This window comes from Neovison vison, chromosome 4, assembly GCF_020171115.1.
Source record: "Neovison vison isolate M4711 chromosome 4, ASM_NN_V1, whole genome shotgun sequence".
NCBI classification, from domain to species: domain Eukaryota; kingdom Metazoa; phylum Chordata; class Mammalia; order Carnivora; family Mustelidae; genus Neogale; species Neogale vison.
The window spans coordinates 183,155,889-183,169,631 of record NC_058094.1 but is presented as its reverse complement, the minus strand read 5'-3'; the positions used below and the strand labels follow the sequence as shown (position 1 = coordinate 183,169,631).

The 13,743-nt window shown below is 36.2% G+C and overlaps 1 protein-coding gene across 5 annotated transcripts in view; it reads right to left on the bottom strand.

The window, feature by feature from the left end:
* The window catches only part of TAX1BP1 (Tax1 binding protein 1), an 82,802-nt gene that overhangs the window by 39,051 nt on the left and 30,008 nt on the right, over positions 1-13,743 (bottom strand). For all 5 annotated transcript variants that reach the window (XM_044246284.1, XM_044246288.1, XM_044246285.1 and 2 more), the window contains exons 6-8: positions 7,091-7,239; positions 6,911-7,001; positions 2,741-2,926 (exon numbers count right to left, since the gene is read on the bottom strand). In XM_044246284.1, the coding sequence (XP_044102219.1) occupies positions 2,741-2,926; positions 6,911-7,001; positions 7,091-7,239 (426 nt within the window). The remainder of the gene's footprint in view (positions 1-2,740; positions 2,927-6,910; positions 7,002-7,090; positions 7,240-13,743) is intronic.

Sequence of the window (13,743 nt, the reverse complement as noted above, 5' to 3'; positions counted from 1 at the left end):
GGGGAAGCAGGCTCCCTACTGAGCAGAAAGCCTGAGGCAGGGCTTGATCCCAGGACCCTGAGATCATGACCTGAACTGAAGGCAGAGGGTTTAACCCACTGAGCCACCCAGGTGCTCTTGCACATGTTTATTTTTGTGGAAAGTAACAGGATAAACTGGAAACTAATGAAAATGTTTACATATAGGTATAAGAAAGGGTTTGTTTACTTTTTTTAGGAAAGAGACAGTGAATTTTATGTAAGTATTTCCATTTTTGAATGATGCAATTAACAATCAAAACACAAAATTCAATCAAAAGGTTAAGACAGGGGCGCCTGGGTGACTCAGTGGGTTAAAGCCTCTGCCTTCGGCTCAGGTCATGATCTCAGGGTCCTGGGATCGAGCCCCGCATCGGGCTCTCTGCTCGGGAGGGAGCCTGCTTCTCCCTCTCTCTCTCTGCCTGCCTCTCTGCCTACTTGTGATCCCTGTCAAATAAATAAATAAAATCTTTAAAAAAAAAAAAAAAGGTTAAGAGAATAAAAACTAATCTTAGAATTAAATACTAACAAAAATGTAGACTGTGTGAAAATTCATTACCCATTAATATGTTAAAAAGTTTATTCAAGTAACTTTGAACACAGTACTATGTACATCCTTACTGAAATAAATTCTTAGAAAAAGGATTGGGAAGAACTTAATTTAACAGACACACTGTTGGGAATGGCACTGGTGTAACATTTCTGAAACTACTGGTGTATATAACAGGGTAAAATAGATGAATATATATACAATGATGTTTTGGAAACAAAGGCTCTCACACTGAAAGAAGAGATAAATATGGAATGGAGGAAGGTAAGGAAGAACCCTAAAATACTGGATTTGAACTGAAGAAAACTATATAAATACTTTAAGTGTCTGTCCAATGGAAGTACAAAGAAACAATGACCCCTAGTAGCAACAGGATCCAGTATAAAAATATCAAAATTCTATTTGGCTTCAAAATACCATTCCCCACTGAAAAAAAACAGGGCTCCTTAGAGAAATAAATGCCAGTACCAGGTATGGGACAGAACCTAAAGCTTAATACACAGTTGTTTCATAAATCCAAGAAGTAATCAAAACCTTTACGAAAAAGACAGAGGAGTTGGGGCACCTGGGTGGCTCAGTGGGTTAAGCCTCTGCCTTCGACTCAGGTCATGATCTCAGGGTCCAAGGATAGAGCCCCACATCAGGCTCTCTGCTCAGCAGGGAGCCTGCTTCCCCCTCTCTCTCTGACCACTGTGATCTCTCTCTGTGTCAAATAAATAAATTCTTAAAAAAAAAAAAAAAAAAAGGTGGGTGGGTACGTGGCTCAGTCAGTTAAGTGCCCAATTCTTGGTTTGGCTCAGGTCATGGTGTCAGGGTCCTAAGATCAAGCCCCACATCAGGCCCTGTGCTCAACATGGAGTGTGTCTGAGATTCTCTCCCTCTTCCTCTGCTGCTCCCCCTCCTAGTACATGTACACAATCTTTTTTTTTTTTTTTTAAAGATTTTATTTATTTATTTGACAGAGAGAAATCACAAGTAGATGGAGAGGCAAGCAGAGAGAGAGAGAGAGGGAAGCAGGCTCCCTGCTGAGCAGAGAGCCCGATGCGGGACTCGATCCCAGGACCCTGAGATCATGACCTGAGCCGAAGGCAGCGGCTTAACCCACTGAGCCACCCAGGCGCCCACATGTACACAATCTAAAGCAAATAAATAAAATCTTGAATTTAAGGGGAATAAAAAAAAAAAAGGTCTGGAACAGCTCCACCCAGCTAAGTATGGGATAATTTGGGTATGAAAAAGAGTAATAATGATGATGTACAATATACTGAACAAAAAAGAATCCCCAAGTCCACAGTAATATGAAAAAAGAGAGAGGGCAGCAAAACCTCATTATAAAAGAATACATACTAATACATGTAGAAGAAATGATGTAATTTTTTAAACCACCATTTTGTAATCATTAATAATAACTGATAAAGGTGAGGATCATCAAGGATAAAAAATCGCTGGGTGAAAGGCTACTGGGGAACAGGATAGTCACATGATCTTGAAGTATTATCCTACATATTATTCAATACAAAGAGGGGGAAAAAGCACCAATATGATGGTTTCAGGCAAACATAACTTTAAACAAATGATTAAACCTAACATCAAGAACGAAACTGACATTCTATGTCTTTTGATAACACTGCAACACAATGTACAAAACATCTATGCCTTTTCTTGCCCAAAAAGGTTTCACCTGAATCCAGCCATGAAGAAATGATAAATAAATCTGGAGTACAGACCATTTTCTTAGACAAGTCTGAATTCTTCAAAAATATCAAGTGTCATAAAACAAAAGGTGTAGAGAAGCTATTCTGGATTAGAGCAGACCAAGAACACAGTAAATGGGTGATCTTTATTTCCCCTGGGCCAAGAAATTTTAAAGGCTATACAGAAATATATTTGGGACAATTTGAATGTACTAAAACTACACACAGGAAGGAAATATTATCTTATGATGTTAAATTTCTTAGGTATGTTAATGGTTTGATGGTTATACAGAATAATGTACACTGATAGGGAGACATGCTCATGTATTTAGGGTGTAACGCTAAATGCCTCCAGATTTGTACTTTTACAAAAGAAAGGCTTGGGGAAAGGAAAGATTAAAAATAAAAACCACTCAATTGCATACATTTAACAGACACACGTTTTACACTCTTCAGATACAAACTGCAAAAATACTTACCTTACTTGAGGTTGTAAGCAAGAAAGCCCTTTGCAGATTTTCCTTTTCAGCCAAACAGAACTGCAGCCTACCAATCTCTTCTTTGAAATGAGTAATCATGCTTTCTTTGTTCCCATCTAAATTCTTTAAAGTCTGGACCTCTGACACAAGCTTGGTATTTTCTATATCCGTATTCTTCAGATGTACCTGTAACAGTGCTTGAGATGTCAAGAATACTCTAACTCAATAAGCTAAGCTACTCATATTTCAAACTACCATTGTTTATCTCTAACCCAAAAATGATCAAGGAACCAGTAGACTTACTAGACCAGGAGTCAGGGGACCCAAGTTACATTAAATGACTAGCTAATAAACAGGAACAAAACACAGTCTAAGCATTTTTTTTTTCCCCACAGATTACATCTAAGGTCTTAAAACATTACTTGATCTCTGAAGTCTTCTCCTCTCATTTAATAAATTTAAGTTCTCTTTTAAAATGCATACCAATTTACTTGTTCTTTTGGAGGAACAAATTATGTTATGGGTATATTCAGATATAAAGGCATGGAGAGATTCTGGAAAACTGAGGGGGTACATTCAAGAACATCTTAAGCAATATTTTTATTTTGAGAAGTATTGTCATTTACTTCCTATGTCCCTAAAAATACATTTGATTAACCCCACTATATTAATTTTCCCAGGAACTTAGGCAGCACTTGCTAATTTACTCATAACAGATGCACAAATCTAATTCCATAACTGAAATTATAAAGAGTACAGATACCTAGTTTCCACTAAAAAGAGTATTTTGCTTTGGTTAAGAGTACCAGAGAGAAATAAATTAACATACTACTTGCACTTGACCTCAATGTATGAATGCTGAAACACTAATTCCTGTTCACAAGGACAGAATATAACTCCAGATTCTCTGAGGTGTCACCAGCCAAGTCCTTTACGTCATCACTTTAAAAACACTATCTAATTTTAATAATCATCAGATCAAGAAAGTGTTTTATCCATTACTCTAAATTCTGACAGGACAGAGACAGATCATACGCTCTAAGAGGGGCTAGAAAAAGAAAGATATAAGCAGTCTCTCTGATTTTATATATATATATATATATATATATATATACAATCTGGAAGGGAAAGCCCATTTCGGAGATTAACAATTTAATATGAGGTCTTATCATATTCAGTTAAGTACAGTCTCCTTGCCATTAAAAAAAAAAAAAAAGGAAAGAAAGGAAAAGGAAAAAAAACCCACAAAACAAAAATCTCTAAGGAAGTTTTACTTCCTATTTTAGGGACAAACACATACAAATGAAATACTGTTTAGAGCACTGGGAGGTTGAAGGAAAATATACTCAAATGGAAATTTCAATGTCAATTTGATCCCAACTGATAAAGCTTATAGAAAACTGGAGATATTTTCACACCATAGAAGAATGAAGATATTTTCACACCATAGAAGAATAAATCCCCAAGACACCTCATTCTATCCCTTCCTTCCTTGCTGCCCACTCTTTTATAAAGGACTAGTCACTCAGGTGTAAAGCAAAACACAAAAAGTCTGCAGAAAGTGAAAAACAAACAAGGCATAAGGAATAATTTAGAGCAGTAAAGGAAAAATGCTCATTTACCCTAAAATGTGCTTGCCAACCCTCTACAAAACACAAGAAGTCCTATTCTCATAACAGAAAGAAAAGAAAGGCAGGATGAAAAGATGAAATCCTTAGGGATAGGTCTCTCTCTTTCCAAAATAATTCATCCTTGTATCATGCATTACACCTCTCTAGCATTACTGGTTTAACCTAGGACCTTCCTACACCCTTTCCACTAAACAGAATGCCTTTAGAATTAATTTTATTATTGAGCTGAAAAGACTGACGACACAGACATTCTATCTTATTATCTCCCACTATGCTAACAGAAAGCAACATGGAAAGCAATTATCCATGGAAAGAAATAATGCTCAGGTCTTTTCCTGACAACAAAACTGAAATATTCTCACTGAAATTCATTGTTAACATTGAGTAAAAAATTATGAGAGATGCCAATTTTCATTTAGTTAAAAAAAAAAATGCTTTCTAACTTTAAAAAGCTGCATTTAGGGTAGTTTGCAAAGACACTGTACAAAATGTAATCCAATTCCATCCATTTCTCTAGATATCTCTATTATTTCCCTTTTTCACAAAATCTTGCTCAAAAATCAAACATTATTTTGGGGCATATTTTCTTAAACGGTCGAATCATCAATCACCCATACACCAGAGCGGGACACCTGGGTGGCTGAGTCAGTGAAGTGTCTGCCTTCAGCTCAGATCATGATCCCAGGGTCCTAGGACTGAGTCCCACATGGGGCTCCTTGCTCAGAGGGGAGCCTGCTTCTCCCTCTGCTTGCTACTCCATCACTATTTTTCTTTGTTTTGGGAGTGACACACACACACAGACCTTGTGGATAAGCTGTTCAAGAAATAAAATGGAAAGGGGCGGGGGCGCGTCTGGATGGCTCAGTGGGTTAAACCTCTGCCTTCAGCTCAGGTCATGATCTCAGGGTCCTGAGATCGAGCCCCACTTGGACTCTCTGCTCAGCAGGCACCCTGCTTCCCCCTCTCTCTCTGCATGCTGCTCTGCCTACTTGTGATCTTTCTCTGTCAAATAAATAAATAAATTTTTTTAAAAAATAAAATAAAATGGGTATAACCTGTGACATACAAAACGCCCCCATCCATGCTCTCTGCTCTAAGGTGCATGGTGGATTCGATTTTTATTTTTATCTTCTAAAAAAAATCCCAACACCACCAAAAATAAAAAGGAAAAAAACAATGGGCAATGTAAATCATATTCTAGTTTCTACATGCAAACTATAACTATCAAATACTGAATATATAAACAGTTGTATGCTTTTAGCTTTAATCAAATATATACCACAATACTGTGTCTCCCTTTTCTATTATCATTAAGTGACTAAATCTACCCAAATAATACTGACTTAACTCAGAATGTTCTTGAAATTCCTCATCTGGAATTGCCTTCATGAGTACTATAAGCCACTTAAGATAAACACTTCTCAATTTACATCTACAGCATTACTGGTTATTAAGCTAACCATCCTATTTCAGAATCATTTAAAACGCCTGGGTGGCTCAGTTGGTTAAGCAGCTGCCTTCGGCTCAGGTCATGATCCCAGGGTCCTGGGATCGAGTCCCACATCGGGCTCCTTGCTCGGCAGGGAGCCTGCTTCTCCCTCTGCCTCTGCCTGCCTCTTTGTCTGCCTGTGCTCGCTCGCTTTCTCTCCCTCTGTCTCTGACAAATAATAAATAAAATCTAAAAAAAAAAAAAAAGAAAAATTTCAAAAAGGTGAAGATTTGTTAACAGAGAATTTTCTTTAAAATGACATTCTCTGAAGATTATTCTAAAAGTCAAACTCTAGAACATGATGATTATCACTGAAATTAATGTTCTAAGATGTTCTTAAAAGGGAAAAACAATAGGTTTTATATATTCTGATAAACAGGCAGGTATCCTGTTACCATTAAACCTCACTGACTTATTATGTATTACCTGCTAAGTAAAATACAAGCAAACTCCCTGAAAACATTTAGGGACTATACACTATAGGGCAGGATTTTTGTTGTTGTTTTATTTTTTTCTCTTTCTTTTTACAATAGGGTAGTTTTAAAACAGGTCCCCAAATCCCTGGATACTTCCCCTCCGTGAAGCCCAACTCCCTTCCGTTTAAGTACTGGCTGGACCCAATGACTAGCTTCTAATGAGTAAGATAAAGCAGGACTAATCTATAACTTTGGTAACTAGGTCATAAAGTATACACTAGGACTTCCTCCTTGCTCTCTCTTGGATAGCTCCCTCCAAGGTTAAGTGGCATCCTTGTTGCGAAAACATTCAGGCGACCACTGAAGATGCCACAGAGTAGCCCACACAGCAAGAGACTGAAGGGCATCCTGCCACAAAGTCATTTGTGTGAGCCATCTCCACAGCAGATCCTCCAGTTCCAATCAAGCCTGTAGCTGACTGTGGCCCTTGCCAACATCCTGAATGCAACTGACCAAGACACCCTGAGCCAGAACCATGCAGCTAAGCTGCTCCCCAATTCCTGACCACTAAATTTCACAGTAATCTGTTACACAGCAATAGATAACAAAGAGAAATGAAGAAAGAATAAACTACCTTATAAAGTTCCTTCTCATCCTTTTCTGTCTTCAACTGACACTCCAGTTGTTCTCTTTCATATTGTGCCTTCCTGAGTTTATCCTTCAAACTGAGTTAAAGTAACATTAATATAGACAAAAAATTTTCATTAAAGCATTTTTGAAATATGTAAGCATTTTTTAAAACCATCAGAAATACCTGTCTAATTCAGTTTCTTTTTCAATTGCTTTATGTGTCACTGACACAATATCTTCCTCAAGCTGGAGAACTTTGGATGCAGCATCATTGTATCTCTTCTTAAACTCTTCATTTTCCATTTTTAAACTTTGTGATACTTCAACAAGATCCTAAGAAACAACAAAAATTTCTGAGAAACAATCTCTAAAACAGATTTGCATATCCTTAAGAAATCTATGTATTCTCAAATTGTTAATCCCACATTTGTCCCCTATAAAGCTTATAAAACTAAGATTAAAAACTAAACCTTAAACTGAAACATATATCCAATTTTTCATATAGCAAATCAAACAATTATTAATTTCTTTTCCAGACTTCTCATACACCCTGTTTCTTGATTTCACAAACTTCTCCACCAGAGGGCAGGCAACAAAAATGAGAGAAAAAATTTTTTTAATTCGTCACTTTCATTTTTGACATCTTGTTTCTCAATGCTACTCTAGTGACAAGTCAGGTTGCATATGATACCACCACAGATAACACACTGTCAAAAAACAACTGAAACAATGTTCATAATGATCCTGTCACTGTGACTCAGAAGCCTGAATAAATATCCAAAGAAACTAAAATGAATATAATAGTAGTAAATGCAATAAAAGTATTCCTATTTAAAATAGAATAGTCTACTTTCAACGATTTAAAAGTTTTAAAAATATTAACACATCAAGACAATTAAGTAACATACAAGAACTTGGTCAAGCTCCTTTCTAAACCCATTTTATGATATGTAAAATGAACATAATAAAGCTTTTTCTTCCTAGTTTATAAAATCATGAGAATCAAATGTAATAGTGCACATGGAGATACTTTGTTATAGAAAACTATACATCAAAGAACTGATAAATTAAGGCAAATTGTTGTTAAAAAATTATTTTACAAGTTCCCAATTATGAAAGTAACCACCCATCTAAACAACAGAAGCTAAAGGAAATCATCATTCTTACAATTTAAATCTAACAAATGTTATACAGTATTTATAAGCCACTTCAATTTTCATGAAGTTAACTCAGCCAAATTTTTTACTTATAGGTGAAGTATCACTTTAAATATATTACTAGAATATGAAAATTGCTATGTTGCATCTACACTTCATTAAAAATCCCATCACAGTAAGGGTCAGATACACGCTCTTGGTTTTACTTTTGCTCAAAGCAATCTTTCCTTACTAAATTTGCAACATTAAAGATTGTTATACAAAACTAAGTGCTTTTCTGATTCCAGTGAAAATGCCCCAGAAATAAACAGTATTTCCTCTGCTATAAACTGTTGTCAATATCCAATGACTCCTGCAAATGTGACACATTTTTGTCTTGGTGATTTATAAAGATAAGCCAGAGAGGTTTCTAAATAGTTTTTTAATTTTGTACTGTTATTTTTACCACATGCACTTTTGGCACTACAAATAGGCTACAGATTTAATCCAGGTTATTTCTTCCTACAACAAAGACTAGATTGCGTACAGGTAAAAACTAGTTTCTAAATCTGTAATTAATGAAGTTCTATAACAGGTAAACTGTATTCTAAAAAATGTATGGGGCAAGAACTAGGGAAGATTCATAAGTAACTAAATGCAAAACATGAACTTAGTGCTTTATCAATGAGCCGTTTAACTCTACAGTGAGTCACTAATTTTAATATAACTTGACAGTCTTAGAATCTTTGCCTGGTACCCATAAAAGCACCTAATATTTTCTCCACATCCACACCTATTTTCTAATAGCATGAAAATGCTAGAAATTATCCTTCAGGCCTCTAGTTCTCACGTTTGAGTGAAGCATAGCATCTCAACTTAGCTAAGTCTTTCTTAGAATGAAAATCACATTAAACTCTGTAGTGTACATATGAGTAACTAAAAATCCTGCTTTCTTTTAAAAACTTCTTAAAAAGATTAAAATTTAGAACACAATCTTTGAAAAACACTTGAAATTTGAGATAAATATTCATTTGGTCAATATTTGCAAATCTTGCCCAAAAACATAGTAATTCTAATATTAAAGTAAAACTTGACTAGATTAAGCTGCTACATTGTACATCGAGATAAAAACAATTACAAAAATGGAGGCAAAAGGAGATCAAGAGATCTGGGCATTTCAAATTCATGTAGTGAACTTCTTCCCTCCTTTCAGGTTGAAGAAACCCTACCATGAGCCACTATTACCAATTCCTTCAGGTCGTAACTCTCAAATATGAACCACCAGAGGAAAAAAAAAAAATAAGCCACTTATCTGTGTGGCTAAACACACACTTTAAAATATACCTAAAGTAACAGAGCCCACTTCACTTATTCAAAATAAGACAAAACTGTGACTACAAATGAATACATTTGAAAAAAACCACATTATAGTATAGACAACCATTTAGAAATGATTATGGTATTCTGGATTCGAATGCATACAGTGGTAAATTTTAGTAAATTAGTACTTGAATACTCTAAACAGCAAATTACTGACAAAAGAATTATGTCATCTGTGGAAACTGTGAGATTTTTAGTATTTTATTTTAGAGAAAGAAAGAGCATGAGCAAGTGGGGGGAGGGGCGGAGGAAGAGCAAGAATCACAGAGTCCACGCTAAACTGAGAAAGCAAGCTCACCACTCTGAGATCATGACGTGAGTCAAAATCAAGAGTCAGACACTTAACCAACTGAGCAGGGAGCCTGTTCTTGCTCCCCCTCCACCCTTTTTCTACCCCCTGGCTCATACTCACTCTCTTTCAAATAAATTAAATCTTTTAAAAAAAAAAAAAAAAAGTTTAAAGCCTCTTAAGTTATCTCTACCCTCAACATGGGACTTGAATTCACAACCCTGAGATCAAGAGCTACATGCTCTACTGCCTGAGTCAGTCAGGCATCCCAGTTGTGTGATTTTTTTAAGTTAATTGTGGATGGTAACATCTTATCACATATTTGATTTACAAATATTTTCTCCCTTCTGGAATTCACTTTTCATTTTGTTGACGGTTTCCTTTGTTGTGCAGAAGCTTTATACTTTGATAGTTTACTTGCTTGTTTCTTGCTTTTGGTGTTAAATCCAAGAAAATGATTAAGACCAATGTCAAGGCGCTTATCCCCTAGCAGTTTCATGGTTTCGGGTCTTCAATCTTTAACTCATTTTGAGTTGATTTCTGTGTATGGTGTAAGACAGTGAGTCAGTTTCATTCTTTTACAAGTGGCTGTCCGGTTTTCCTAAGACTGTTCACTGAAGAGACTGTTTTTCCCCACTGTATGTTCTTGGCTCTTCTGTCCTGAATTAGTTGACCAAGTATGCATAGGTTTATTTCTGGTTTTATTCTGTTCCATAGAGAGATTATGAACTAGCTTAAACTATATATTTTAGAAACAAAGTATTATGAATTTCCTGAAACTATTACTTAGCAAATCAGGTATAAAATGAAAATCAGCCTTAAAGAAATGTATTGATATATATACCTAAGTTATAATGATCACTCCTACAATATTAAAGTCTCTGTGGGGTGCCTGGGTGGCTCAGATACTCAAGCACCCAAATTTTTATTTTAGCGCAAGTCATGATCTCTGGATTATGAGGTGAGCCCCTCACTGGGTTCTGTGCCAGGGGGCATGGAGCCTGCTTAAGATGCTCTCTCCCTCTGCGCCTCCCTGCTCCCACTCTAAAAAATGAATAAATATTAAAATTCTAAAAAAATAGAATCTGGCCTTTGTGTCTTTTTTACCCAATGATAATCAGTAAGAAAGAATTCTGGAAATTCAATGATATCATAGCTTCAAAACTGGTTTTTGGCAACTCCACATGTTAGAAGAGAGATACACATGCACACACACACATATATATGCACCTGAGGCAATTCCATGTATTAAGCAGATTGTCTTAAACTACCTCTGTCCAAAAAGGATATCCAATACAGTGATAAATACAGCTTTACAGAAGATAAAGCCAAAAACATAAAGACAGCAGAAGAGATCTGCACTAGCCAGAGTCACCATGAGATAACCTTTAAGTTGTTCTTTCCTGTACCTGTGATAACTCCAAATGGCTGGTTTTCTCAAGGTACACTACACCTAGTTTAAGAAACTTAAGAATGAGGGCGCCTGGGTGGCTCAGTGGGTTAAGCCGCTGCCTTCGGCTCAGGTCATGATCTCAGAGTCCTGGGATCGAGTCCCGCATCGGGCTCTCTGCTCAGCAGGGAGCCTGCTTCCCTCTCTCTCTCTGCCTGCCTCTCTGTCTACTTGTGATTTCTCTCTGTCAAATAAATAAATAAAATCTTTAAAAAAAAAAAAAAAACTTAAGAATGAAAACAATATGAATAAATACAACAGTGTACAACATGCTCCTTATATTGTTTAATCAATACTATTTAAGTATTCTCAAATATAATTTAGTTTAGAAATAGTTTGAGAGTCACCTGAGTGGCTCAGTTGGTTAAGCATGTGCCTTCAGCTCGGCTCATGATCCCAGGATCCTGGGATCCAGCCCTATGTTGGGAACGCCACTCATCAGAGACTCTCTTCTCCCTCTCCCTCTGCCCAACCCCTGCCCCAGCTCATGTTCTCTCTCATTCACTCTCAAATAAATAAGATCATTAAAAAAAAAAAAAAAACCCAGCCAAAAAAACCTTGAAGTACATCTTTTATTAACAACATTCAAGTTAAGAATACAATTTTTTTTTAAAGATTTTATTTCTTAGAGAGAGAAAGCTGCATACAGGCAGAGGGAGACCAGCACCCAAGAACACTATTTTATGGGAAAAAACTCTATCATAGTTTAGGCTCCAAAAAATTATACACTAAACTATAAAACTTAAGGTGACACTTCATTTTGGTTCTATTTGAAAAATAAGACTCAATATCATTGGTTCCTTGACCCTCAGTTTTTTTGTTTTTTTGTTTTTTTTTTTTAAAGATTTTATTTATTTATTTGAGAGAGAGAGAGACAGTGAGAGAGAGCATGAGCGAGGAGAAGGTCAGAGAGCGAAGCAGACTCCCCATGGAGCTGGGAGCCTCATGTGGGACTCGATCCCGGGACTCCAGGATCACGCCCTGAGCCGAAGGCAGTCGTCCGACCAACTGAGCCACCCAGGCGTCCCGACCCTCAGTTTTTAATCTTCTAATTTTCAAATACATATCCTGTACTCCAAAACAGAAACAAGAATACAATGAATATACCTAAAAACTGCTCATCATATGTCTGAAAAATGTAGTTAGGGTTTAAAAAAAAAAAAAAAGACTAACCAATACACAGGAGTATCATTTGACAATAAAATGAATAAAGTACTGATGCATATTTTACCACAGATGAGCCCTGGAAACATTATGCTAAGTGAAAGAGGGTCACAAAGGCCACACATGATTCCATTTGTACGCAATGCCCAAAATATATAAATCCACAGAGCTGGAAATTCAGCTTAGTGGTTGCCTGGGACCGAGGGGGAAGGAAATGGAGAACGACCACTAACAGGTACAGGTACAGGTTTCTTCTGGAGTGATGACTATGTCCTAAAATTAGGTTATGATACTGGATGCACAATTCTGTAAATATTAGTAAGAACTACTAAATCGTATATTGTAAAGTGTTGGACATTAGGATATGTAAATTATAAATTAACCTCATTATAGTTACTTTTTAAAAAGATCAATTAGGTTAAGTTTACATCTTTAGTGACAGGCAGAGTGTCATTAAGAGCACTGAGGAGCCAGACTGCCTACATCTACCACTTCAACTGTTCGACCACAGGCAGGTTAAATAACCTCTCTGTGCTACGTCTGTAAAATGTGTATTTAACAATGCCTACTTTATAGAATTAAATGAGTTAACACATTTAAGTACTCAGAACAGCACCTGGCTTACATTAAGTATTATACGGGTTATTTTTATGAATCAGCCTTTTATAATAGAAAAAACAAACACAAAGCTAAACTCAAAATGAATTTTAAAATTATCCTTAACACAAGATTTACTTTTTTAAATCTAGGGTATACATAAATAATGGAACATACACCGCACATTAAAATACAGGCAAAATAAAATACACAATTTATAGTTCTCAATTTATATATGTTATCTGGTTTCAGTTTTAATCTATTTTGTAATCCTATTTTATTCCTTTAAGCAGCCAATTACACAACATAACCTAGAATATACTTAAGCGTAACACTTAAAACCAATCGGTTTTTGATAACCAGAACACATCCAATTCTTTTTTTTTTTTTTTAAAGATTTATTCATTTGACAGACAGATCACAAGTAGGCAGAGAGGCAGGCAGAGAGAGAGAGAGGAGGAAACAGGCTCCCCGCTGAGCAAAGAGCCCGACGTGGGGCTCGATCCCAGGACCCTGAGATCATGACCTGAGCCAAAGGCAGCAGCTTTAACCTACTGAGCCACCCAGGAGCCCCGATCCAATTCTTTTAATTTTCAAAATAGGAATGTTCTCTCTATAGGCATTTCATAATACAAAGTCAGTATTTATAAAAATCAGAGATTTTATTTATAAACATTTAATTATTATAAACATTTAAGTTAGTATTTGTCAAGTAATGAATGGGTAACAAGCTCATCTTATTTTATAAAACAGGAAAACCCAATTTCTTCTATTAGGAAGAAACTAAAGGTTGCCACAGACATTCCTAGTAGACTGTTCAT